Below are 26,921 nucleotides of genomic sequence, written 5' to 3' on the forward strand. Positions count from 1 at the left end.
TTTATCTGAAATGAAAAACTCCAGTGGGTTTATTTTTTTTTTCTCCTCACAAACACTGAGAAGGTACTCTTTTTGCCTAACTGTAACAGGGATTAAACGACACCTGGAAACAGAAAGAGGACGTTGAGACAGGAACAAGACAAGACAAGACGCGCTCATGACGACAGTTTGGTCAAACGTCTTACTCATTTCTTATATTACAAACATTTTAAAAAAGGTAGAACTATGTAAACAGTGTGAAAAGACAGAACAAATCAAGAGAGCACCAAACACAAATGAACGTATGGACAGAAATATAAAGAGACCGAGTGAGGAAACAGTTCAGCCTTAGCACCAGCACACATCCCCGCTGTCATTCTGGAGATGAGAAGGCAATGTTGTACCATAGCGAAGGCAGTGCTGCATTCAAGTAGGTACCAAAATATTTACTCCTTTAGTTCTGTCAGTGTGCGGAGGGAGCTCCTGCTCAGTGTTACAGAGGGAGTCACTTATCCTCCAGCCTGCCTCATTCCTCCACCTCTCCCTCATCAGCATCGTCATCCACATAATCGCCCCAAGTCCCATATGCGTCTTCTTCCTCATCCTCCTCATCGTTGTCGTCTTCTAGCACGTCGCTTCCATACAGCGGCTCCTCCTCCTCATCTTCCACAATCTCCATTTCCCCAGTCTCATTCTCCTCATCATCTTCGTCCTCATCGTCGTCGTCCTCCTCCATATCTAACCCATACACCTCACCGTCCTCCACCTCACTGTCCTCCACCTCTCCGTCCTCACCTTCAACCCTGGCGGAGCTGCGAGTGGTGATGGTTTTCTGCTCAGTTCTGTCGCCGAGGTAGGACCTGTTGGAGGGGACGAAGCTGGAGGTAGCAGTTTTTGTGTTGATGTAGAGACGAGGAGGAGGCTCTCGACTGGATGGAGCAGCCTGGGTGGGAGAGAGGGAGAGAGAGGCAGCAGGAGATGATGAAGAAGGAGTTGCTCCTTTAATGGCTGGAAGCACAGAGGGAGGGACGGGCACAGCCATGCTCCCGGGCCTCATGGAGGCCATGTTGGGCATGTATTCCCGTATCTCCCCCGGCTCCAGTGGGTCGGGTCCACACGGGTCGTGTTCACTGCAGGACAACTTTCCGTCCAGCTTGGAGATGAAGAGCATGCCTTCCCGATGCTCCTTACAGTACGAGTTGGGGCACATCTCACAGAACGAAGCTGCCTCCTTACCACAAACGTCACACTGATGCCAAGGACACTCCCATCGGCCTGGAGACAAGATAATTTATTACTACATAATAATTTATGATTATTTATTACTACTGCCATGATGAGGTCAAGAAAAATACTCAAATATTTAGTGTCAAAGACACATTGTTTTTTTTTATTTTTATTTTGTAAGTATTCAACTTTTCTACATTGTCTCACGGTACAACTACAAGCTTCAATGAATTGTATTGGGATCTTATGTTATGGACCAACACAACATACTGCATAACTGTGAAGTGAAAGGAAAACGATACATGGTTTTCCAAAAATGTTACTTTCTTTACAGCTAAGAAATTGAAATGTGGGGTGGTCTCAGACCGCTCTACTCAGAAACCTCCAAGTTAAACTCATTGCAACCAGCTGCCCTCAAATGCCAGCGGCGTGTACTTCAGTATTAATCCAGCGGTTCTGTGAAGGCCTCGGCAGTTTGTAAGAGAACAAACAGCATCAAAATGACCCAGGAACACAGCACACAGGTCAGGAATGATGTTGAACAGTTCAAAGCAGGGTTAGGTTATAAAATAATACCCCAAGTATCTCATGGAGCAATGTTCATCCACTGTCTGACAATGGAAAGAGGATGGCACAACAGCAGCACATTTAAAATTGTGGTGACGATATTGATCTCAAATCCACTTTTTTCTGACTCCTTTATTTTTTACCACCACCATCTCCCTGTCACTACCCGTGAGGTTTAGTCTCTGACTGCTTTTTTTTTTTAATGATTTATGCTAAAATAGTTATAAGTCTGTACATCTACTTACCTGCAGGTCTCTTGGCTAAGTTGAGGCAGTCAGCGTGATAGACTTTGGGACATCCTGGCTTTTTACAGGACACTATCTGGCCCCCATCACCGCAGCTGAAGCATTCGTCTTCCCTCTCCTTCGTCACTTGTTGCTTGGTCTTCTTCTTCATGGAGACCCTTCTTTTTCCTTCCTTCAGTTTAACTTTGTCAGCTGGTGGCTGGTTCTAAACAAGGACGACAAATGGGGCAATTACAAGACAAGAATCAAGAAGCGAAGTGTTAGTTTTGATGAAGGTTACGCTCAGAGATGGGGCAGACATTTCCACTTTTACCTTTGGTCGTACTCCCAGGAAGCCACTACAGTTGGGAGCTCCACATTTACAAGCAGTCTTCCCGTTACCACGACACTCCAGGTTGTAGTTGAAGGTCAGCTCCACCCCTGAAGTCAAAGTCACAAGTATGCTTAAATTGTAGAATAAAGGTGTTATTTTAATCTCTACACATGAATAAAGAGTGAATGAAGAGCAAAATACTAATTTTAGAGCCAGAAAAGTTGGAAAAACACAGTGAAAAGGACCAAGTGAGCACTCATACTATCCCAGAAAATCCTCTATAGGGGAAAAGTGGAGTCGTTTTGTGAAAGTAGAAAGGTCCTAACCCCTTTTGATAATCTTAACCTTAAGGCAAGTAATCACTCATAGCTAGAGGGATGAGAACACAGTACAGTTCCACGGCTATGACAGAAAGATGTAGCAGTGAGTCGGCAGCCAGACCACTGAGGCAACTGTGTAAGCTGTTTGGGAGCTTGGGAGCTATACCTAAATTAAATAAATCGATATAAGCTGTCTCCAAACTTCTCACCTACATGTTAAACTATGATAATTAGCTTCCACTGCGATGTGTTTTTTTTTTTTTGTGTGTTTCTGACACAAATGTCAGACAGGATTTGACTACAGCTGTTGTCCAATCATGTTTCAACTGATTCCAACCACCACCTGTAGCACTAGCGTAAAGTTACTACATCAAGAGCAGATGACAAACTCCAGTCCTCGGGGGCCGGCGTCTCTGCTTCAACACCTAAATCAAATAATCAGGTCATTAGCAGGACTCTGTAGAACTTGACTCTATGCTGAGGAGCCAATTCATTCATTTGATTCAGGTGTGTTGGGCCAGGGACACATCAGGACCACGGTCCTTGAGGGCTGGAATTTGACCAAAAGAGCATGTTATTGTAAGAAAACGTACTGAGTATGAACCATATGCTGCTCTCAAAATACCGTTTTGATAGCTACATAACTGTAATGCAGCTAAAGCCTTGAGTAAAACACGGTCTGGATATGTGTAGGAGAGTGAGGCTTTCAGCTGCTTTCTTTCACTGAAGGCGTTTAAAAGAATTCTGTGCATGGCTCGCTAGTATAATATATTGTAGCTCAATCGTTGGGCTAGAATATGCTACAGAAAAGTTACAAAAAAGGATGACTGAGGCAAATAAAATCCACTCCATCACTGAAACCTTTTGGGATGTCCTGCAGAGCGAACAGCCCAACCCTGGTGTCCCCGTTCACAGTCCACTTCTGAGTCTCACAGTTTGGCTGGCAGCTATGGTTCATGAAGCGTGCCTGGTTCCCTTTGGGTCCAGCATCGATGATCCGATCCTAAATTAACAAGACGTTTACTTCTGTGATCTTCTTCAGTGTGTTTGATCTGTCCCATCCAGGGTGTTGAAGGATTTCGGTCCCAGAATTACCTTGTCCAGGGTCAGCATGTAGAAGTTACAGATGTCGTTCTCCTGAGCACGTCTGATTCTGGCGCGACATTCTTCCTCATCGATCACCTCTCCCACGTACTCACTCACAAAAGCACCCTAACGGTAAAAAAAAAAAACAGAGTCAAACATGAGAAATAAGCAAAGCGTGAGCACTAAAAATCTTTCTTCCTGTGCTTTTGCCAATTTACCTTCTTGATGTCAGAGATGGCGCGTAAACCCCATCCACACGATAGTGTCCTGTAAATCTCCACAGATGTATACAGTCGCTTCGTAAAGGTCTGGTTCTGACATCGCTCCCCGGCTGCACACACCTGAGGGTGGCACTCATACATCAGCATGCGGTTTATGCACTCCGAGTCCATGCTGCAGGGGTTCTCATCAGATGCCTTGCAGTTACATCGAGGGATTTCCGACAGGTCAGCAGTGATTATCTGCACCTTCCCAATGGGTCGGTTCACCTGGGAAACAGAGTAGCGTGCATCATATTTTTTATTTGTCTCAGTCAGCTGGTTTTATGTCCAGGTGGGTAAGTTCAGCGTACCTTAATGTGCCTGTATGGAGGGGGTTTCTTATCATTCTTTCTGTCCTCCTGGAGCTGCTTCATTTCTCTCTCTGCCTGTAGCTCTTTGAAACGCTCTGCAGCCTCAGTCAGGGCTTTACAGACACAAAAACAATCCACAATGATGTCATTTTTTCGCTAAATTAACTAGATGTAAAAAGCAGTGAAAACACTTACCCTTCTTGTACACTGCGTCAGCACCTTTCCCCATTTTTTCTATGTTGTGAGTGTCTCCCTCCATGTAGGGGAAGACTCTGGCTTGGTAAGTCCAAACAAAGTCTTTGGAGCCAAAGAATTGCACCGGGAACTCTCCCACCTCGTGCTTCATCCTCAAGATGTTATTTGGAATGTCTTTGGTCAGACACACTTCAGCGGGCCACCACCTGAATCGTCACATTAGGTTTCAGAGAGGGTGCATTTGCTGTTGTGTGTACCAGTAAAGAAATGCTGGGCCCTTACCTGTAACGCCCCCATTTGACCCACAGTATGTCCTTAATGCGAGGTTTCTTTCCAGCTTTGCAGTCGTTGCAGAACCAGCTACCCTGAGGCATCTCTATATTCAAACACTCCCGATGGAAAGCAGCAGGACAAGATTCACAGCATAGCAGACTGCCCCCTGTACGATTAGAGAAGCACAAGTTCATGTAACAGAATTATTGCTGTTTGATCTGCAAAACGCTCTGTTTTGCAGATAGAGAACCATGTGGCTAAGTCCTCCTATGCAGTTAAAGAAGAATAAAACCAAGTAAGCCCCTGATTTAATAGCTTATAGAATCAGCTAGTAGCCAAAGCTCCAAGTACTTGTGTTCTGGAAGACTATCGATGTCTCACACTGCTGCAGAGGACTTTCTTCTATACAACTTTGCATCGAGTCACTGAGGTTTGTGGACACTTGTTTCTGCACACCGCTCTGGAAATCCCACCAAAGCTTTTCAATCAGGTTGTCGTCTGGACTTTGACTACACCATTACAACGCTTAATTTTTTCCCTTTGGTGCCACAAAAAACCAAGCAAGAAAAATATTGAAAACTGTATTTTTAATACCTTTAATATGCAGCTTTAATACAATCGGATTATATGACTACTTTTGGATCACACTGGGCTGAATTATTCCACAATGACTTAAGCATTATTTGAACAAGATGCCACACTACAACCTAGTTTTTGCTAATGTCTATTCAACCTGGCATTGTGTTACAACACAACATTATACTTGGATTGGGTTGGGTTGACCAAAAGAGAAAGTTTATTTCGGTTCTGGTCCCTGTTCACACCAGTTGACTCTTATATAGAATGAAATAGATTATGACACCTAATCGCACCAAGACAACTCCAATTGATCTCCTGCTGGCAGATTTCATTTATTGGAGCCAAATAACCAAATTTCCAGCAGAACAGAACCAACCAGAACATGGAAACTTACTTTAAATCGTCACTTATCAAAGGGGGTATGAAACACCTCCTTATCTGGTAAGAACTGTTGAACGGTCGGTGTGAAACTCCCTAAGAAAAAGTCAGGTACTAATTGACCTACTTGCTCTCTTAAACGCTACAGAAGCAACAAGAGCGAACTTCATCTACACATCTTTTCCATTTCAACTCATTTGTATTTGACAGCGTGGAATCTATTAGCTTTTTTAGTGAGATTTCAGTTTAGCACTTGGTAAAAACCATTGCTTTTTTATTATGTTCTGACACATAAAACCCTGTAATTAAGAGAGGTAGTAGCTTCTATTTCCCATGACTGAAAGCTAAAACAGAGACACGAGCCCAGACTGACCTTCGGAGCAGACGAAGCACCAGCTAACGTTGATGTGTTCGTGGTTCTTGCAGCCTTTGCGAGGAGTGAAGTGGTTGGGACACAGGAAGCTGCTGTTGGCCAGAACCAGGCTGCCTGCAGCCATGCAGTTGTCATTGGGGTGATAGGCTACAGGACAGCGGACGCACCGAGCCAGCCGACCTGAGAGACCAAAACACAGAGGAGACTGCTTCATCCACAGGCAGAAATGCCCACTCATCCAAAGTTTAATACAGCAGACAAAGGCGTGCAACATTAAATCCTTTAAATGCATTTACCATTTCACAGAAAAATTAAACCAACTAGTTGACTCGCTCTGCCTTCTCACACTTAGTTTGGTACAATGTAGACATTCATATAAAAGTGAGAGCTATGAAGATGCAGCTGGAGATATGGTTTAACCTGACATAGTAGAAAATACTGCACTAGCTAAAGCTACAGCCAAAATCATTAAATCGCCAATAAACCAGTTTCACAAATCAAATTTTAAATTATCGGCACAGGCCCTCGGACAGAGAAACTCACAACTCACCTTCAAACACTACGCGTCATACCTGATTTACATTTAAGTTTTACAAAGCAAATTACAAAATCTTAGAAGAACACATTTTATCATCTGGGGGACATCCACAGGGTTTGCCCCTCTCTCTCTCTCAGTTTAACGCAGGGATCGTGGTACACACTTTGTCAACAGGTGTTCCCCATGGTTCCATTTTGGGGCCGTTGTTATTTGCTCTATCCATAAAATGCCCTCCCCTCAGTTTGTCCTAATGTCTTTATTCAAAGTATCAAAGATGATACTGTTATTTATACCTATGTTACAAACATAATTCAAGTAGCCAGTGAACTTGCACAGTCCATGTCTAATGTATCAGATTGGTTAAACCAGTCCTGCTTAAAACTAAATGCAAGTAAAACAGTTGGAATGTTCTTTTCCAAATCAAAACTTCTAAATTGTGAGGCAAATGTTTATGTGTCTGGGAAAAAAAACTACAACTTGTGAATGAATGTAAATATCTCGGTTTCATATTGGACTCAAAACTCACTTTTATAACTCAGATTTAAAAAGTTTGTAATCGTGTTAAATTTAGTATGTCAATTTTTAGGTTTATAAGACCACAGTTATCACTACAGGCTTCTAAATTGTTTATGCATGCATGCATGCACGTGTTTTATCACACATAACCTATTGTCTTACAACTTGATCACAAGCAAATAAAACAGCAGTGAAATCCATAGAGTCACCATACAAACAGACACTCAAAAATTAAGATATCATCCTTGCAATATTTTAGAAAAACATGGGCTCTTGGGTTTGGAGAATGTTATTAAATTCTCAAATCTCTGTCTTCTTTACAAAATTGTTAAAGGTCTGTCATTTTTTTCTTTTTTATTGATTGACAAATTTGTGTAGTTTAGTCATTTTAACCTTGATTGTATAACCTTTGTTTGTTTTTAGCAAGACAAATTGCACTTTGTCCAGGGACAACAGACAAAAAACAGCCTTTTGGCAAATTCTGGCACATTTACAGATTGTTAATTAATGTGCATTGTCCCAACCAAATAAAAAAATAAAAATTAAATAACTCGCAGAGTTAACTATCGCAATTCTTCTTCCAAATAAAGAAAACACCTCCATTACATGTACTTGAAAATTTAGCTGCAAGAATGCAGACGAGGACCGAGAGCTGACATGAACCCGATTATAAAGTCCCGGCATGGAACTGGACTTATCTGGTGGTAGCAGAGAAGAGAACGATGTTAGCTCTGCATGACTACAACCAAGTATCATAACTGATGATAAAACACGAGAAAACCAGGGGTTTTTCTCCCACTGCGGTCCTCTAGATACATAAAACCCACAGCATACATAGCACCTACACACTGATTAAGAAACAGGAAACTTAAATAACAAGAACCATAAATAAGAGATCGAGTTACAAAGAATACTTTAACATTTATTTTTACAAATCGTAATTATTGAAAAACTTAGAAAACACTGTAGTGCTGTATAGAAAAACTTTGGGTTTTAATCCATGTTGAACATTTGTTCCGCTGCAAGGTTTCCTTACCCAAATGGCTTTTAAATTTGTATGGTGAAAAAAATAAAACAATTTGTGGAACTTCCTCGAGTTGACTATGAGTGAGAAAATCTATTTAACAAATACTTTAGGACCTTAAATTTAAAGTCAGCAGGATTTTATGACAGACTCTGAATTTATCTAACTGTAATCCTCTTTATTATCCCCAAGAGGGCAATATTGTGCAGCAGAGCAGGAATAAAAGAAACCCAGTCAGCCTGACAACATCATACCATACATACATTAAACATATTCAAAACATATTGAGTCATTTTAAAAGATCATTGAAAAACTTTGTGACTGCAGAAACAAATAATGTTTTTTCATCTATTCGTCCTACACTTGGGAAGAAGAGACTTGTGTATCAATATGTGAATAATCATTTATTTAGAGATGTCTAAAAATAGTTTTGTAAAATCTGCAAATGCTTGGTGCACCAGGACATGGCAGCAGAGTCAAAGGGGCTCTTCACAAGTTGTGCAATGTCAATTCTTTAAAGAAAACCACTTTTCAAACTAGGAATTTCATTCTTAGTTTGCCAACCCTTTACCAGTAAGAGGCGCATCTAAAAAATACAACTAACGTACAATTTTAACTATAAAACCTGAAGATTTAACTAATCTATTGTTGCTGCCAAAAGAAGAGCTTCTGTCTCATCCCATGTGTAGAGATAGGCTATTCAGAGGCCAGCATGTCCCCGACCTCCCGTTTATCTGAGTGCTCAACTTCATGACAAGACATATACTAGCTGTATATTTTTAAACTGATTTAATTCAACCATGTCTTTTTATTTTCTAAAAACACTGTGAATATACACATATACAAGAAAATACTTTTATATGTTTATATTTAAATTGTCAAAGTGGAAACGAAGTCAGGTTCCTTGTATGTAATTTTGTCAATAAAGTTGATTCTGATTAACGGTGCTTTTATTGGGTTTTAAAAATATCGATGGTCTTAGTCCCCCTGATTTGTTTTTCTCCCACCGGTCCTCCACGGTGAGGCGTAAATTTCCTATGAAGAGCCTCCCCTGAATGTGGAGGTTTTTAAAAGAAAACCTAAAACTTAATTCAATAAAGCTTTCAGTTATTATTTATTTGTTTTTTTAAAGGTATTATTTATTTAAAAGTCCTATTTATTTGACCGACTTGTGCTTGACTATCACTAATTGTTTTATTGTTATGTACATAATTTACAGTTCATATTTTAGAAATTCACTATCTTTAAACTGTTGCTATTTATTTCAGATAAATCTGGTAATTCTTTTTTAATTTACTTAGCTCGACACACTCCAACATTTTTTCTTTATGTCTGTTCTAACTTGAACAAATCTTGTGTTCCATTTGTTTTTATGAAAGGCGCTCTGCAAATAAAGTCGGATTGATATGACTGGGGCCTACCTTTGGCGCTGCAGGCGTTGAGAGGGTTGGTGATGTGGCATGACAGGCACACATGCAGGGGGCAGCGGACGCCCTTGTTATGTGGCTGGGAGGGCGAATACGCCATGATGCAGTCGGAGTGGTAAAACTTTCCACAGAGGGGGATGATGCAGCGCTTCACCCCATTACCAGACTTCTTACACACAAAGCACTTATGAACCCCTGAAATGAAATAAAGTAAATGAGTATCTAAAGACTCTCGTGTGTTTCATGACAAACCTGCTATGGTCAGTGACAGGATTTTACGACTTCTGTGAGTCACAAAGTGAGACCCACCGGTTTTACATTCCTGACAGAAGAATTTTCCTTTGGGAACTGCATGTAGGCTGATGCACTGCAGGTGAAAGGCTCCGAAACACGGGCCATCACACACCAGAAGATCTCCTGTCTTCTCACACACCTATAAAAACGCACGGTAAAGATATTTTCTGTCACTAAGAGGCTGTAAATAATCAAGTCATAGACAGTGCGAGGGTCATTTTCACCTGGCAGACGCTCTCCTTCAAAGATGCAGCTCCTATCTTTCCCTTGACATCCCCCTGGGAGGAGAGACTGTCATTCAAACCCACTGGCAGGACCTAATGGGATGAGTATCATGTAGTGTTACCGAAGCACAGTCTGAATAGATAGAAAGGTAAGGATTGTGTAACAACATCACACCTCAGGTTTCGGAGTTAGTGTTCCAGTGCGTCCATCCTGTTTCTCTTCATCGCCGCGGGGCTCCGACTTGGCCTCCGCCTCGGCCTCCTGCCTTGGTGTCTTACACTGTCCTGGGCTCGGAGACCTGCTCTCTGAACGCTTGGAGGCTGCAGCAGGGACTGATGATGTGCAGGGGGGAGATTTCTCTTTTGTCCGGGATGCAACCTATCCCGTGAAACACAGGGATTAGCAGAGATAAACAGAAATTCGGCAAATCATCAAAAGTATTTGGTGATTTAATTAATACCTGAGTTTTCTTGACTAACAGTTTCACCTCTGATGTAATGCCAAGTTGCCGCTTTGATTCCTATAAGTAAAAAAAACAGTGAAAATACATTCGGTGTTCCTAATCCTGGAATAAAAATAGCCATACAAATGAATTGATTCCCCTTAAAATCTTTACATACTTGTGCAGCTAATCCAAACCTCAATGAGCTTCATTAAGATTTTATTGGAAAACTCAACCTAAAATAGTGCATCATTTTAAAATGGAAGGAATAGAAATCAGAGAAAAGTTGTGTGCATTTCTATTCAGCCCCCATGAGTTGATGCTTTGTTGAAGCACCTTTCCCTGCAGTTAGGGCTGCAAATCATGTTCAGGTACAGTTAGGCCCAAAATGTTTTTTCCCTCTCGGCAAATCCTTAAATGAGAAGCTTGTGCTTGTAAAGGAAACTGCAATCCATCCAACGATTCCAAAAAAAACAATTATACAAAAAAAAACAACTTTAAAAAGAATATCAAATAAGCAAAAAAAGAAATAAAATAAAAAAAAACAGCATGTCAATTATTTATACCCTTCTCATTGATAAAACCTTATTGGCATTAAAGCAATCAACCCCTTTTTGTGCTTCCACTAGTATTTATCTATTTATCTGTTTCAATGAGCCCCAAGTCTTGGAACATTGCTCAAGGCCTCCTTGCCATCACCCGAATCTTTAGCTCCATCCACAAATTCTCTACCAGATTGAAGTCAGGACTTTGGATGGGCCACTCTGAAGCATTAATATTACTTCTAGTCAATAGAAAAAGTTGCTTAAATTAAATGATTACTTCTTCAATCTGCCAGGGTTACAGATACTTTTCAGCTTCCATGAAAAATCCCAATAAAATACATTGAAGTTTGTCGTTTTACCTTTTTCTTTGAAGAACCTGCTGACACTTCTTCCATGGCACACTCCGTCACCTTGTGGGACAGCTTCCTAGGCTTCTTCCTTTCTTGAAGTAATGTTCCAGAGTCTGACATTGAAAACAATTCAGGTAAGTCCCACAAGCAGAAACAGAAATATGGTGGATATAAAAAGTATACATACCCCAGGAAAAAAAACCAAAAAACCAAGACCAATATAAATAAAATCACACATAACCTGTGCGTTTCATCTGAACAAATCTGCTGGAGGAAAAAGATTTAAAGATGCAATAACCTGGTTGCAAATACATTATGGATTCCAACCGTTGAACAATACTTTGTTAAAACCACCTTTTGATATAATTTCAGTCTTCTTTGGTTGGAGGTTGCTCAAATCTACCAGATTTTGAGAACTCTTGTCAACAGCCCTCCTCAGGTGACCACACGGATCTTCTGTCAGATTTAACTCTGGACTTGGGCTAGGCCACTCAAAAACATTTGTTTTCTTCCAGTGAAGTCATTCCTTTCCTGATCTGAATGTATGATTGGACTCCCAGTGATGCTCTGAAGGGACTGAAGGTTTTGGGTAAAAACTGACTGATATTTATAACTGTCCATGATCTCATCCGAAAACTCTAGTTCAATCTAAAAGAAAAGTTACCCCAGATCCTGATGCTGCCACCACCATGTTTTCCTGTAGGTATGATGTTCTGTGAGCAGTCACATAATTCCAAAACTTACCTTTTGGAATTATGGTTCCTTCCGACACAGGAACGCCTGGAAGCATTCTTTGAAACTAAAGGCTTCTGTCCTTCAGCTCTACTTCTTAGTCCAGACATTTGGAGATTTCAGAAGATTATTGCAACATGTGTAGAAAAAAAAACAGTAGTAACTAGAAATTCCTGCAGCTCCTCCAGTATTATGGCCAGTCTCTCGGCAGCCTACATGACTAATTTCTCTTTTGTCGTTTCAGTTAAAGTACGTAAATGAACAGCAAACATTCCTGCTTGGACATCTGAGCTTTCCTGTTAATCAAATTGTCTGTGACTGATGGCAGGTGTGTACCAAAGAGGACTGAATGCTGAATTGAATCAAAAGGTGATTCAGCAAGCTATTGGTTTTATGGTGTGCACGCTTATGCAACCAGGTTGTTGCACAAGTTTTGATTGGTTTGTTTTTTAGTTGTAGAATAAAGGATCTATGTCCCATTAGAGGTTGTGGGTGCATGTTTACCCTTTTCTCTAAGTCATTTACTTCCTCAGCTTAATTTAGAAGGTTAATTGAAATAAAGTATGAGCAAACCAAAACAGACGTGAAATGTAAAAATGGCTCTGGTGTTGTGGGTTTGGGAAGGGGTCATCTACATCATGATTCAGCTAACCTCCTGATATTCAGTCCATATGGGCTCACCACAAACAGAGTGCTTGAAAAGAACACTGAGTTCGCATGGGGTCAAGAGGTGTAAGCCCAGCAGAAAATCTCAGCTGTAGATCAGACAGGTGCTTAGGCTCACCACATTCAAGAGGTAGATCTGTTTCCTCTGCTGCGTCTGTGTCAAAGTGGGGTGGTGTTATGGCAGGTGACACGGGTGGTGCTGCAGGAGAAAGCTCTTCCTGAGATGGACTCGGATCCATCTCTATCCGAGCCTCCATTGGCTCCGCTGAAGACGGGGTTGAGGTATCAGTGGCTTCTGTGGCACTGAAATCATGGAGTGCCATTATCCCTGAAGTCTCCTACACACAGAAACGTACGACACAAAGGGCAGGTGGATGGTAAACGCATTCATGTCCTTTCAAGTTTAGCACATTTTGTTATGTGACAACAGCAAATTTCTCGTGCTTTTATGTGATGGACCAACACAAAGTAGAGCCGAATTGTGAAATAGACCAAGACCAAGAGACACAGCAAATAGGTCAGGGATAAAGTTATGGAGAAGTTTCAAGCAGAGTAAGGTTATAAATATCACAAGCTATGAATGTTTCACAGAGCACTCTTTAAATAATCGGCGGAAAATGTAAAAGTTTTGGCATGACTGTCCACCTAAACTGACAGGATGGACAGAGTAAGCAATAATCACAGAAACAGCAACATTCCCAGTGGCAACTCTGGAGAAGGTTGAGGTGGAGCAGTCTGTTGACAAAACAACTTTTAGTCAAAAATTGTACAAATCCTCCTCCTTTTTGAAGGAGTGGCAACAAAAAGACCTTTGTTGAAAATAAGCCACAAGACGTCCTGCTTACAATTTACCACAAGCTATTTAGAGGACACAGAAAACATGTTGAAGAAGGTGCTCAGGTCAGATGAGACCAAAATGAAACTTTGTGGCAAATCATATCTCTCTTACTTTAGCTTCCCTTCATTGGCTCCTTGTTAAATCCAGAATAGAATTTAAAATTCTCCTCCTCACATATAAAGCCCTTAATGATCTAGCTCCATCATACATCAGAGATGTATGATGGAGCTTATAGTTAGAGTGGCTTAGGTTATCCTGAGCTATCTCTGTAGTTATGCTGCTATAGGCTTAGGCTGCTGGAGGACATAATGACCACTTTCACTCTCTTCGCTACATTCTCACACTACTCTCCAATTCTGCATTATTTGCTGTCATTTCTGCTTTTAACTTTATGTTCTCTTTTCTCTTCCTAGAAGCTACACCTGGCCTGACTCTGTGTCTACCTGTGACACCTTCCTGGAAAGGGGCATCGTCCAAGCTTCCGCTGGCAACAACTTAATGCTCACCCTCTACCGATGATCCACATGGTCCTGTCTTTCAGTGTTTAACCCTTTCTCTCTCCTAGACATGGAAATTGACTGAGCTTTACTGTAACTAATTATATGTGCTCTCTTTCAGACTCTAACCTTGAAAACTGGCTCAGAGTTTATCTGTTCTTTCTTTCTAGGTGAAACAACTAAAGGAGCTACATCCATTAACATTTACTTTTCCTTCCCATAGAAAGGACTCCTGGATCAGTGCTTCTTTGTTCTCTTTGTGTCTCTGCTCTGTTCTCTCTAACCTCCAGTCGGTCGTGGCAGATGGCCGCTCACACTGAACCTGGTTCTGCTGGAGGTTTCTTCCTGTTAAAAGGGAGTTTTCCTCTCCACTGTTGCTACATGCATGCTCAGTATGAGGGATTGCTGCAAAGTCAACACCAGTGACTGTCCACTGTCTCTACGTGCTCATCCAGGAGGAGGGAATGCTGCAAGTCACTGACTGGATGCAATCTGCTGGGTTTCCTTAGATAGAAAAACTTTTTATGCAATTTGAATAAATAACTAACTTTGACGGCACTGTTCAATTGTTAGGATTAATTGGAATGTATGTACCTGACTTTTGTGAAGTGCCTTGAGACGAAATGTGTTGTGAATTGGTGCTATATAAATTAAACTGAATTGAATTGGCAAAAAACTCAAGTTTGCCCATCACCCTGAACACACCATTCCCATGGTGAAACATGATGCTGGCAGCATCATGCTGTGGGGATTGTTTTTTTTTAGCATGGACAGGGAAGCTGGTCAGAGTTAATAGAAATATGGATGGAGATAAGCATGCAGCAATGCTGGAAATCAACTGTTAGAGGATGCAAAAGACTTAAAATTGGGGTGGATGTTCATCTCTCAGTGAGACCAGCACCCAAAACATGCAGCTAGTGCTACAATGGAATCATTTATATCAAAGCATATTCACGTGGGTTGACCTAAATTCACCTCAGAGTACTTGAAAATCATTCAATCAAATGTTCACAGATGCTCTCCATACCATCTGACTGAGCTTTAGCCATTTCAAAGAATGCATCAAATTTTCAGTCTCTAGATGTGCAGAGCTGGTAGAGACATACAGCACAGAGCAAAGGTCTGGACACACCTTCTCATTCAAGGTTTTCTTTATTTTCTATGAATATTGTAGCTTCACACTGAAGGCATCAAAACTATGAATTAACACATGTGGAATTATATACTGAACATAAAAGTGTGAAACAACTGAAAATATGTCTTATATTCTAGGTTCTTCAAAGTAGCCACCTTTTGCTTTGACTACTGCTCTGCACACTCTTGGTATTCTGTTGATGAGCTTCAAGAGGTAGTCACCTGAAATGGTTTTCCAACAGTCTTGAAGGAGTTCCCAGAGATGCTTAGCACTTGTTGGCCCTTTTGCCTTCACTCTGCGGTCCAGTTCACCCCAAACCATCTCGATTGGGTCCAGGTCCGGTGACTGTGGAGGCCAGGTTATCTGGCGCAGCACCCCATCACTCTCCTTCTTGGTCAAATAGCCCTTACACAGCCTGGAGGTGTGTTTGGGGTCATTGTCCTGTTGAAAAATAAATGATGGTCCAACTAAACGTAAACCGGATGGAATAGCATGTCGCTGCAAGATGCTGTGGTAGCTATGCTGGTTCAGTATGCCTTCAATTTTGAATAAATCCCCAACAGTGTCACCAGCAAAGCACCCCCACACCATCACACTTCCTCCTCCATGCTTCACGGTGGGAACCAGGCATGTAGAGTCCATCCGTTCACCTCTTCTGCGCCGCACAAAGACACGGTGGTTGGAACCAAAGATCTCAAACTTGGACTCATCAGACCAAAGCACATATTTCCACTGGTCTAATGTCCATTCCTTGTGTTCTTTAGCCCAAACAAGTCACTTCTGCTTGTTGCCTGTCCTCAGCAGTGGTTTCCTAACAGATATTTTACCATGAAGGCCTGATTCACACAGTCTCCTCTTAACAGTTGTTCTAGAGATGTGTCTGCTGCTAGAACTCTGTGTGGCATTGACTTGTTCTCTAATCTGAGCTGCTGTTAACCTGTGATTTCTGAGGCTGGTGACTCGGATGAACTTATCGTCCGCAGCAGAGGTGACTCTTGGTCTTCCTTTCCTGGGGCGGTCCTCATGTGAGCCATTGTTCGGACTGACTGACCTTCATTTTTTTAAAGTAATGATGGACACTCGTTTTTCTTTACTTAGCTGCTTTTTTCTTGCCATAACACAAATTCTAACAGTGTATTCAGTAGGACTATCAGCTGTGTATTTTATCCACCTCCTGCACAACACAACTGATGGTCCCAACCCCATTTATAAGGCTTGAAACCCCGCTTAATAAACCTGACAGGGCACACCTGTGAAGTGAAAACCATTTCAGGTGACTACCTCTTGAAGCTCATCAACAGAATGCCAAGAGTGTGCGGAGGAGTAATCAAAGCAAAAGGTGGCTACTTTGAAGAACCTAGAATATAAGACATATTTTCAGTTGTTTCACACTTTTTTGTTCAGTATATAATTCCACATGCGTTAATTCATAGTTTTGATGCCTTCAGTGTGAAGCTACAATATTCATAGTCATGAAAATAAAGAAAACTCTTTGAATGAGAAGGTGTGTCCAAACTTTTGGTCTGTACTGTAGCCCCAAAAAACCTGCAGCTGCAATTCCAGCAGAAGGCGGTTCTACAAAAGTATTAAGTCAGAGTGGCTGAATACAAATGCACTCCACACTTTTTAGGTTTTTGGTTGTAAAAAAAGAAGAAGCTGAAAACCAGGTATCCCCTTTCATTCAACTTCACAATTATGTCTAACTCTGTGTTGATTTTACACACAGGATCCTAATAAAGAACACTGAAGTTTGTGGTAATGATGGGATTAAATGTGAAAAATGTCTGTGTATAAACGTTTTGTATGGTTCTATAATTAATCTTGGGGGTTTTTGGATTTTCTTTGATAACTGTAGCTATTTATGTATTGAAAAACCAGCTCTCTTTTGATCTTTTTGTATCTGTACTGTGGGGAAACCACAAACAAAAAACAATCCTCACCATTCTGGAACATTCTGCAGTGTGTTTCCTTGACCTCTTTTTTGTGGAAAATATTTGTTCATACTCCTCAGTGGACTCCAACAGCCTTTTAGTTGGTTTCCGGAGGCGTTTGTTCTCAGATTGCCCTGTGTGCAAAGATAAATTACACTTTCATATTTCAACGTATCATCTCAGTGAACAAACTATAAAGCACCTGCTTGACTCTTACCAGCTGTGCTGCTTGCGTCTGAAGAGTGCGAGTCATTCTCTGCGTGTGCCTCAGCGCTTCGATCAAGATCTGGAGACGCTCTCATTGTTGGAGACCCCTTCATTTCAGCATACGTCTCACTCACAGCTGCCTCAGTCTCAGCAGCTTCCTCGACCAGCTGCCAGCGCTTCTTTGGAGCCACTACTATTTCTGAGGACCTCTCGATGCAGCTGGTAGAGAAATCGGGCCCTAGCGAGTCGGATACGGGCTCACTCAGGTCAGGGTGGACACTGATAAACCCTCTGTCTGTTTCATTTAAAGACGGTTCAGGTGTTCTGAGCTTCAGTTTAGATGGCAGCCTTTGTTTTCTGCGCTGCTTCTCCGAACTCCCGACCTCAACGTGAGGCGGAAATTCTTCACAGTGGTAGGTTTTAGCTGAGACGTCCTCTTTAGTGCAGAGCTTGGCTTTCACCGGCGTGCTTTGGCTCAGGGTGGGTTTCTCCGACTGCCCGATCTCTAATTTGATCTGAAGAGGTAGACCATCACAAGAACCTCTCAGCGAGTCCCCTTCCGTTGCGGTGGGGATCACCAGGGGTTCCTCCTTTATTAAGGTAGCCGTCTGAGGCAGCACCAGTGGTTTCCCTTCTTTTTCTCGAGTATCGTGCATGTCCTTCAACAGCATCAGAAAAGTACTGAATTTGTAATTGGAATCGGGTCGAAATGCACCCAGCTCAGAGTCACTGTCATCCTCAATCCCTAGGGATTTGAACCTTAGTTCTTTACCATCCTGGAAGGTACCCAATGGAGAAAGAGACAAAGACGAGGAGGTAGTAGATAATTCTGATGGACTGTTTTCTGTCTTAATTTTAACAGGTTGCTGCGTGGGCTGAGTTATCCCCTCGCACTTTGACTTGATCACCGAGCCGTTATGAGTCAGCTTCTTATCGAGCTTCCTTGCACGGCGTTTTGGAGAGCTGTGGTTAACAAAGGAACGGGTTTTGCTGGGGATTTTCCGATTTGGAGACAGTTCAGTTTTGATGGCGGAATCCGTAGACGTCTTATCGAAGCAGTTATCAGAAGGGCCTTCTGATGAGATTCGCCTCGTGGTTGATCCATCTCTGAGATCGGTCTCTTCCGCCGCTTTCAGGGCCTTCGTTATCAGGCGGCTGCTGGCAGAAAGAGTCCCAGACTGTTTTTCGCTTGAACCATGGGACAGTTCACCTGGCCTCTGTTCAGGGTCTACATCTGCAGAGGACGGTTTGTTTTGAAATATACAAGACGAATAGGAAAAATCTGTACAGAGGTTGAGTTTTTTAAATGTCTTTTTCACTTTTGCTGAACCACGCTCCTTTCTGTCCGTTGTGTCTGTATCATATATCGGAGACAGAGATGTGCGTTTAGGTCGATTCAACATCGGAACCGAATCCAAATCAGCGTAAGGCGAGTCCTTCGGCTCCTCTTTCAGTGCACGTGTTGTTGTATGAAGCTGACCCGCCTTGCAGGAGGGTTCCTTTCCACCAATAATATGACCAAATATGTCCGACAAACATTTCTTTTTCTTTTTGAAAGCTTTGCTCTTATTGCCGTGTGCTGTGGAATTTTTGAAGAGATGGTGAGCATTTCCGTTGGTCGCTGGAGCGGGGGAGATGGGTCGGTGTGGGACAATGGAGACGGAGGGGTTCTCCGGTGGCTCTTCAGCTGGAGGAGGGCTGGTCAGATGTTCCTCTCCATTGACAGATCCTGAAAGTGTACTTTCATTGTTCCTCTGCCGACCAGGGAGCAGATACTCTGCTTCGGCAACACTGACTTTCCACGCAGTCAGCAAGCTTTTTGGAATCTGCCCAGATCAGAATTTATACTTAGAGATATTTTTAACAATAACAGAATAAAGAAAATGGTACATTCATGGAGAATACGAAACACGTTTAAGTTTCACATAACATGAATCAGGACATTTTCTTTGGTTTTGAACAGCTACTAATTCACCCTATATGTACAAAAACGTTTCCACACTGTCAATATTTCTTAAACAAACATGAACCAAAACTGGAAAAGCTCTGTGTGAAAAACTAAGTACACCCTTGGTGCTTTAAAAAGATTTAAGAAGGAAAGTAGCAGTAAATGCACTTGATTTACTAGTCAACAACAAGTTTATTAGAGTGGGAGTTTTAGCCATTTGCTCATCTGGAGAATACAGAAGTATGTTGCACAATGGCAAGATGAAAAGACATCAGGAATGACCTGTGAGAATCAACTGTTGCTGCCAATCAATCTGGGGAGAGTAAATACTTTTATTCCGAACAAGTCCAGGTCCACCAATTTATAGTGAAAAACCTCAGACAGTTAACAGTCTACCCAGCAGTGGACGCCCCGGGAAGTTCAGAACACATAACGCTCAGAGAAATTGCCCAAAACCCTACAGCTTTCACTCTACAGGCCTCAACAGGACACATGTTATAGTTGAAGAAAATAAAATTAGAAAAAGACTGAACAAGTGCAGTTTGTTTGGGAGGGTTGCCAGGAGAAAGCTTCTTCTCTCTAAAAAGAACATGGCTGCATGACTCAGATGTGGAAAGCTCCATCAGCATTGGCAGTGCTAAAGGTGCATCCATGCTTCTCTGAATGAATGGGAGCTGTCATAATATGCATCAGGACAGTCGATCAAAAACGAAGAAATGTCCAACAGAAGTAGAAGCAGATGCATGACAGACATTTTTTCTGCTCTCTAAGAAAAACGTCAGTGCATAGGGACTGACCAAGGATGATATAATTTAAGTTTAAAATATTTCAGATATTCTAAACTGTGTTTAAACAGACCTTCATATTTCTGCAAAAGTTTAGAAAAACATTTAACGTATCCATTTTTACCCAAACAGTCTGACACTAGACAAATTGAAATCAGCAAGCAGAGTGAGGAATGGTTGTGGGAAATATAGTGTTGGTGAATGGAAACAGCAGAAAATCTCCCAGAGCAGTTCGTTTTTTTAACCACAATGGGTTTTTAGTGAACTGTCAGCACTATTATTCTGAGGACGCTGTCGGTAACTCCATAAACGTCTCGCAACACACTGCTTTTCTATAAAAGTTCACCTAAAGCTAACAAACCTGCTGCATGGTGTTGAAGTACACACGTTGGAAGGGAGTAGTTAAAACAGTTCAAACACTCTTGTTCTTTTAGCTTAAAGTGTAAAAAATAAAACAACTATGTAGACAACTGTAGCTACATATCTTAAAACAAACATAGCAAGAAATGTGTTTGCAGAGATTTACTTTCCTATAAAAACTGTAGGATTTCTTTGAACAACGGATAAAGACAAATTTACTTGTGTGCTGTGTGCTTGTTGGGAGCTTGTTGGGTAATTCAGCTCATGCATCCCAACAGGCATGCTTGATAATAAGTGTAATCAAAACATAAGTAAAATAAGTAAGAAAAAAGCACGGGACGTCACCCTGAATTCACCATTCCCAGTGTGAAACATGGTGATGGCAGCATCATGCTGTGCATGTGCATTTTTTCAGCAGGGACAGGGAAACTGTTCTGAGTTGAATGGTAGATGGATGAAGCTAAATTTCAGTCTCTAGATGGGCAAAGCTTGTAGAGATTTGCCCAAAAGGACTTGCGGTTGTAACTGCCCTGAAGTGTGATTCTACAAAGTATTGACTCAAGAGTGCTGAAAACAAATGCATGCCACACTTTACAGATTTTGATTTGAATCCTTTTCCCTCCATTTCTTAACTATGAGTTACTTTGTGCTGCTTACATAGAGTCCAAATAAAATGCATTGTAATTTGTGATTGTAACCTGGCAAATGTAAAAAAAAAACAATTAAAGGGCTTTTAACAGATCGCAGGCAGAATAGCTCATGCATCCAGTCAGGAGCTAATGGGGCTCTCAATAAAATCCAATTAAACACCTTTGAAAACCATTGTACATTCTAACGTCCCTTTAATTCCTAGCAGACTGGCTCTAAAGTCTGCGTTCTCCCTACATTGGTCCATAACAGGGGCAGATTTAGTCATTGGGGGTGTTTCACACAGCTTTTTCATTTCGCTTTCATCTTTGTTCATGTGTTTGTGTACATATTATCTAAAAATGCAAAGACCAGATTATTTATTTTATTCCCAGTTAGGTAAAATCCTGGAGTTCAAAGATGGTGTACTTTCTTTTTACCATGCTAAGAAATGTAGATTATTTACCGTGTATTTGTAGTCCTTTTCCTTCTGCTTTCCTCTCCGTCTAAGAACAGGCAGCTCCTCGAACTGATGTCCTCCTTCAAATGGTAGAATGACACTTCCTGGGACCCAGGCGCGCTCAGTGACCTCCCCGATTGTCTCCAGGAAATACATCCGACAAGGACGAGCACTCGGTACTGAAGCAGACAAAATAGAAACATAAACAGCACATTAGTTGCCATACACACAGCAACATTGCCTTAGTGCAGATTGGCCTAGTAGATCCAAATATAGCTGGTTTTATGATGTGCATCAACAAATATGATTATCACTAGCAACTCATTTAAAAAAGTGAAATTTCTTCTTTTTATTGATTCATTACAACAAAGTGGTATATTTGGAGAGTTCCTTTTATTTTTTATAATGAAGGCTTATAGCTAATTAAAACCCCAAATTCAGTTTCTCAGAAAATTTGAATTATTGCATTACAACAATAAAAAATGACTTCTAATGCATAAATGCTATGAACATGTCCACAATCACAGAGAAGGCTGCTGATTTGACAGTTACCCAGCAGAATCATTAACACCCTCCACAAGGAAGGAAACCGCAAAAAGTTACTACAAGAAAGCTGATGACAGAATGATATATCCAAACATATTAACTGGAAAATTCAGTGGAAGGAAAAATATGGGTTTGATTGTTTTCAGATTTAACCATGATGTCCACCAATACAAGAATCCTCGGATCCTCTGTCATTACTACATTATAGTATAATAATTAACGGTTAATTACATTTTATTTTAACTACACATCTGTGCACACACAAACATCTGCCAGAGAGCCATAAAAACACATAGAAAGTAAATCAATACTTCACCCTTCATCTTTGTGTGAATCCCTTGGTCTGGGTCACAGATAACCTGGCAGGGCCACCAAGGTCGTCTGTTGAATTTTGCCCACACCAGGTCTCCTTCTAAATACTTGACAGCAGGGAGAAGTTTTTTCTTTGGGCTGTTGGACTAATCAGCACAAGGAAGACACTTTAATATGTGACCCAGACTGAAATTACAGTTCATCTCATTTTAAATCAAAACAGTGATAGAAAGCTGTTAGAACACACTTGTATATATTACTTTTAGGGAATAAAAGTATATATTTCAGCATATATTTTACCAATTCAACAACCTCTGCAAAATACTGGCGGTGCATCGACCAGGTCCTTTGTGGCCGATAATGATTTCTGGTTTTCGTTGAAGTCTTAAATGCAGATTCTAATTTTGAATGATTAAAATCAACTCACCTAAAGGGACTATAACACTACAAAAGAGAAATAAATGCTCTGCAGGTTCTTAGATAGAGAGCTTTGAACTCAAACAGAATACAAAGGAATTACAAGATTATTGTCGTTTCTGCATTGAAGCATTTACAGCTAAACTTTATCAGAGTTAAGTTAAAAATTGTAGCTTTTTTCCCCCAATATATAGGTATAGGACAAAACGTATATTTTTCTCCGATCTGTGGCTGACTGATTGGTGCATCTCTAGAAAATACATTTAGAGTGCTACATTCAACAGAATCATCCTTCATGCATTAGATCTCTCCTCTGTAATACATAACCAAGACAAACATGTTTACTGGGTTGCACAAATGCAGCTAAACAAATTTCCCATGTGTTTCCAACTCACGTTAGAGTTGGTGCCAGCTGGTGAGACGAGTCCAGGGTCAACAGGAGAGGTGAGGTCAACGTCGCTGTCCGACTCCTCACCTATATTCCACTCATCTCTCATAGTGATTTCTGGCAGTGCACTGGGGCTTAGTGTGGGGTTAAGTTCAGAAATAGTTTTGGACATCAGATTAAAGACTGTGGGTTTGTATGTTCTTCTCTCCACCCCAGTGACATCTCGAACCTGGTTCGTGTTTGAGGAGTGCTGAAAAGGTTTGACGTCCTGAACGTCGCCGCGCCCCTCATTCTCCTCCTCCTTGATGTCACTGCTGTCAAACAGCACGGACTCAAAATGCAGGTATCGGTTGGGGATGGGCGAACTGCGCTCAAAGCTGTCCGGACTACGAGGGGAGAAGCTGTTCCTGCTCCCGTCCTGTAGAGTTTCAAAGGGCTCCATGTCGTCTGTCTCAGGGGATGAAGGTAGCTGGATCGGTGGGGGTTCAAAACCATCATCTTCGTCAGTGATTGGACTTGCACAGCGCAAGTTGCTCCTGTAATGAAGGTCTGCATCTTTCCTGTTGAGTGAGGTGTTTATGCGGCGTGCTCTCCTATGTGGGCTAGAACTTCTGTGTACAGTCTCAAAGGGCTCCATGTCGTCAGTGCCAGGAGACTGAGGCAGTTGGACTGCTGGTGATTCAAACTCATCATCCTCATCATCAGTGATTGGGCTTGCACAGCGCAGGCTGCTCCTGTCCTGGGGGTCAGTGTTCAGGCGCTGTGGTCTCCTCTGTGGGCTGTAGCAGCGAAAGCTCTCCGGATGATTGTATCCCAGGAAAGCAGGTTGTGGCAGCTGGCCTGGTCCATGAGTCACAGTGCCACACTGGTTCCTATAAGAAGTGCTCAGAGGGCCATTTCGGGCCCTTAGATCCGGCTGGCTGGGGCCAAACACTGATCCGACCCTAGGACCCGGTCTGTATGACTGATTCATGTTGTCATCCTTGTATCCTAGTTAACAAAAAGAGGGACTGTTAGACAAGGGAGGTGGGGCGTTCAATTGTACCATAACACACATGAATCCATTTAAAACAAAAGCCTATCCAATCTGCAAATAAACTTATGAAGCTAGGACTGTGCGCACACACACCATGATAGCATGGCCTGCATTGTAAAAGGCCAGCTCAAGACAAAACCCCTGAACACATCCACCGGTGAGCTCGGTTCACACGTTTCTGTTTACAAGTTATTAGAAAATAGCGCCGCTTTGTCTGCTGATTGTGGGTCATGGCGATCGCTGAGGCTGTAGTGAAGGTGCTGACACTGAGCTATAAGAGAAAAACACACAGAGCGGCTCACACAACCAAGCTACAACCGCTCATAGGAAGCTACTATTAACACACACACTGTCAACACGTGGAAAAAAAGGCGAAAAACCCACCATTTGGAGGTCGGTCACCGTCAAACCAACAGCGGATCTTCGTTGGAGTGACACAAAGCAGCTGCTTTCCTCGGCTTTGCCTCAACAATCCCAGCTGCAGCAGCTCTGATAGTAGTAGTAGGCCCAGGCACAGCTCTCATTCTCGGCATTCATCGCCTCATCAGCAGCAGCAACGGCGGCAGCAGTGGCGGCTGCGGCCCTCCTCTTAAAAACTATCAGCTTTACTGTGAAGAACAAGACAAGACCTCCCTGCTACACCATGAGTGTCACAACCGGTGTCCCCCTCTGCCACAGCAGATTATTTATTACATGTTTTGTCTGCGTGCTAGTCGAAGTGCCCCTGTTTAAGTTAAAACAAGCCCAGGCTGACTGTGTTGGTGAGCAGCAACCAATCGGCACAGCTACCCAACCCCCCGTCTGCTCCTCCGCAGAGGGCCGTGACACTCACTCACCCCGCACACACTCACGCAAACACGGGCGAAATCTCAAGCGCGCACGTAAGGACATCCAGGTGCAGTTACGGAAACTACAAAACAGTAGAGATAAAAAAAAATAACTTGAAGGAGTTGAGTGAAAGAATGATCTGCCTCGGCGTTTAAAAGCCAGACTCTGGGTGTGTTGTTTTGTGACCGAGCAGAATCGGTTCCATTCCACTTTCTGTGAGCCGCACACACGGCCTCCTCAGTCTGTGCGCCATGTTGTCTTTCCGCACGTAGGGCTGCTGGGAGGAAGCAGGCCGGCGGATAGGCGCAAAGGAAAATTAGAGAAAAAGACGAGGCGAGCAGCTGCGAAATGAAAACTTGGGCTTTTTTCTTTTACAGCGACTCCCCTCTAATGAGACCACACAGATATGGCCTGTAATCACACGGTGAAATCAGACACTAATGCCCAAATATATGTAAAAGAGCGCAGTGTAGGCTCGAGTCCTCGCTAAGAATCACACAAAGACCTCCTGAATACTGCATCTATCTCATCTACACCCTTTTCTATCATTATCTTACCAATTCATATTTAAAAGTCCGAACTCTTTCTGGAAACTTCCAATATATTATGAGGAGGGTGGCTGGGTGCGGGGTTAACCTCTAAAAGTTGAAACAGAACATTTTCCATCAGAAAATGACGCAGTTTTTTTTTTGTCAGCCACCTCTTCCGTTACATCTCTTCGTAAAAAGGCGCTCTAAATAGTATCGCCATAATCATAATCGTGAACTTGACTGATTGTTAATATGAGGATTTATTAAAAAGTAATATCTATTGTCAGCAAGGCGAAAGCCCCCTAGTGGCCACATGCAGCAGGGGCGCACCCAGACTGTTGTAAATGGTGGTTACATAAGGGGGTTTCAGGTCGCACTCCAAATCAGAAGCCATACCAAAATTTCAAGAGTTTCATTTAAGCATATTTCTGTAACTGAACTTTAAATTTGGATCAGAAAATAAATCGAAAGTAGGTTTAAAGTTCTTTTTCTGAAATGCAGCATTAGTTTTAAGGCAAATAGCAGGACGCAAGACAACCTTTGTGGTTTTTTTCATCAGCAGTGGTTTTTGCATTGGAACTGTACCATTGATGCTTAGCTGTTGAGACCTGAACACTGACCTTAACAGAGGCAAGTGAGGCCTGTAGTGCTCTAGATACTGTTCTGTGTTTTTCTATGACCTCCTGGGTGTCTTGATGTGCCATTGATGCCAATTTAGAGAGCCCAATAAACATAAGGAGAACATGCAAACTATGTAGAAAGACCCCAAGGCCAGGATTTGAACCCAGGACCTCCTTGCTGCAAGGCAACAGTGCTAACAACTGCACCACCACCCCCCCCACACACACACACACACTTTAATAACAGATAATTTAAAAACTGCTTTTTATATTTAGTTCCTGTATTGGTCTGATAATAAGATCTATTTGATGGTCTGAAACACTTAAGTGTAGAAAAGAAGCATGAAGAAATCTTTAGCAAAATTTTTTTCATGAAACTGTAGATGCATACATGTATTTAAGACCCCTATGGTAGACTGAAAAACTTCCCAGGGTGTACCTAGCCTAGATGGATGGATGGATGGATGGATTCGATTTGAGATTTTTTTACTTTTATAATTATTTAGCTACGCTATTCATGAAAAATATCTAACCACATAGAGTTAAAAGTATTTGAAATTGATAAATACATGAGGAAGATATGGTAGTAGC

At 41.9% G+C, this 26,921-nt stretch overlaps 1 protein-coding gene across 2 annotated transcripts; it reads right to left on the bottom strand.

Moving 5' to 3' along the window:
- On the bottom strand, window positions 1-25,459 carry nsd1a (nuclear receptor binding SET domain protein 1a). Of its 2 annotated transcripts, XM_047353418.1 has the most exons (24): window positions 24,737-25,459; window positions 24,446-24,623; window positions 23,324-24,306; window positions 22,516-22,657; window positions 21,660-21,832; window positions 17,484-19,299; window positions 17,276-17,400; window positions 12,984-13,203; window positions 11,477-11,580; window positions 10,591-10,650; window positions 10,305-10,508; window positions 10,130-10,222; window positions 9,921-10,044; window positions 9,606-9,806; window positions 6,107-6,286; window positions 4,786-4,942; window positions 4,504-4,709; window positions 4,309-4,421; window positions 3,956-4,225; window positions 3,747-3,863; window positions 3,513-3,654; window positions 2,332-2,438; window positions 2,019-2,223; window positions 1-1,254 (listed from the first exon to the last, which is right to left on the bottom strand). In XM_047353418.1, exons 3-24 carry the CDS (start codon window positions 24,287-24,289, stop codon window positions 506-508), a joined length of 6,474 nt encoding a protein of 2,157 aa, XP_047209374.1. In that variant the 5' UTR covers window positions 24,290-24,306; window positions 24,446-24,623; window positions 24,737-25,459; the 3' UTR covers window positions 1-505. The 2 variants fall into 2 exon arrangements, with proteins under 2 accessions (XP_047209374.1, XP_047209373.1); XM_047353417.1 differs by lacking the exon at window positions 24,446-24,623 and having other exon boundaries at window positions 24,737-25,458.
- Window positions 25,460-26,921: the final 1,462 nt, after the last annotated feature.

The sequence above is a fragment of the Girardinichthys multiradiatus genome, chromosome 23 (genome assembly GCF_021462225.1).
Source record: "Girardinichthys multiradiatus isolate DD_20200921_A chromosome 23, DD_fGirMul_XY1, whole genome shotgun sequence".
NCBI classification, from domain to species: Eukaryota; Metazoa; Chordata; class Actinopteri; order Cyprinodontiformes; family Goodeidae; genus Girardinichthys; species Girardinichthys multiradiatus.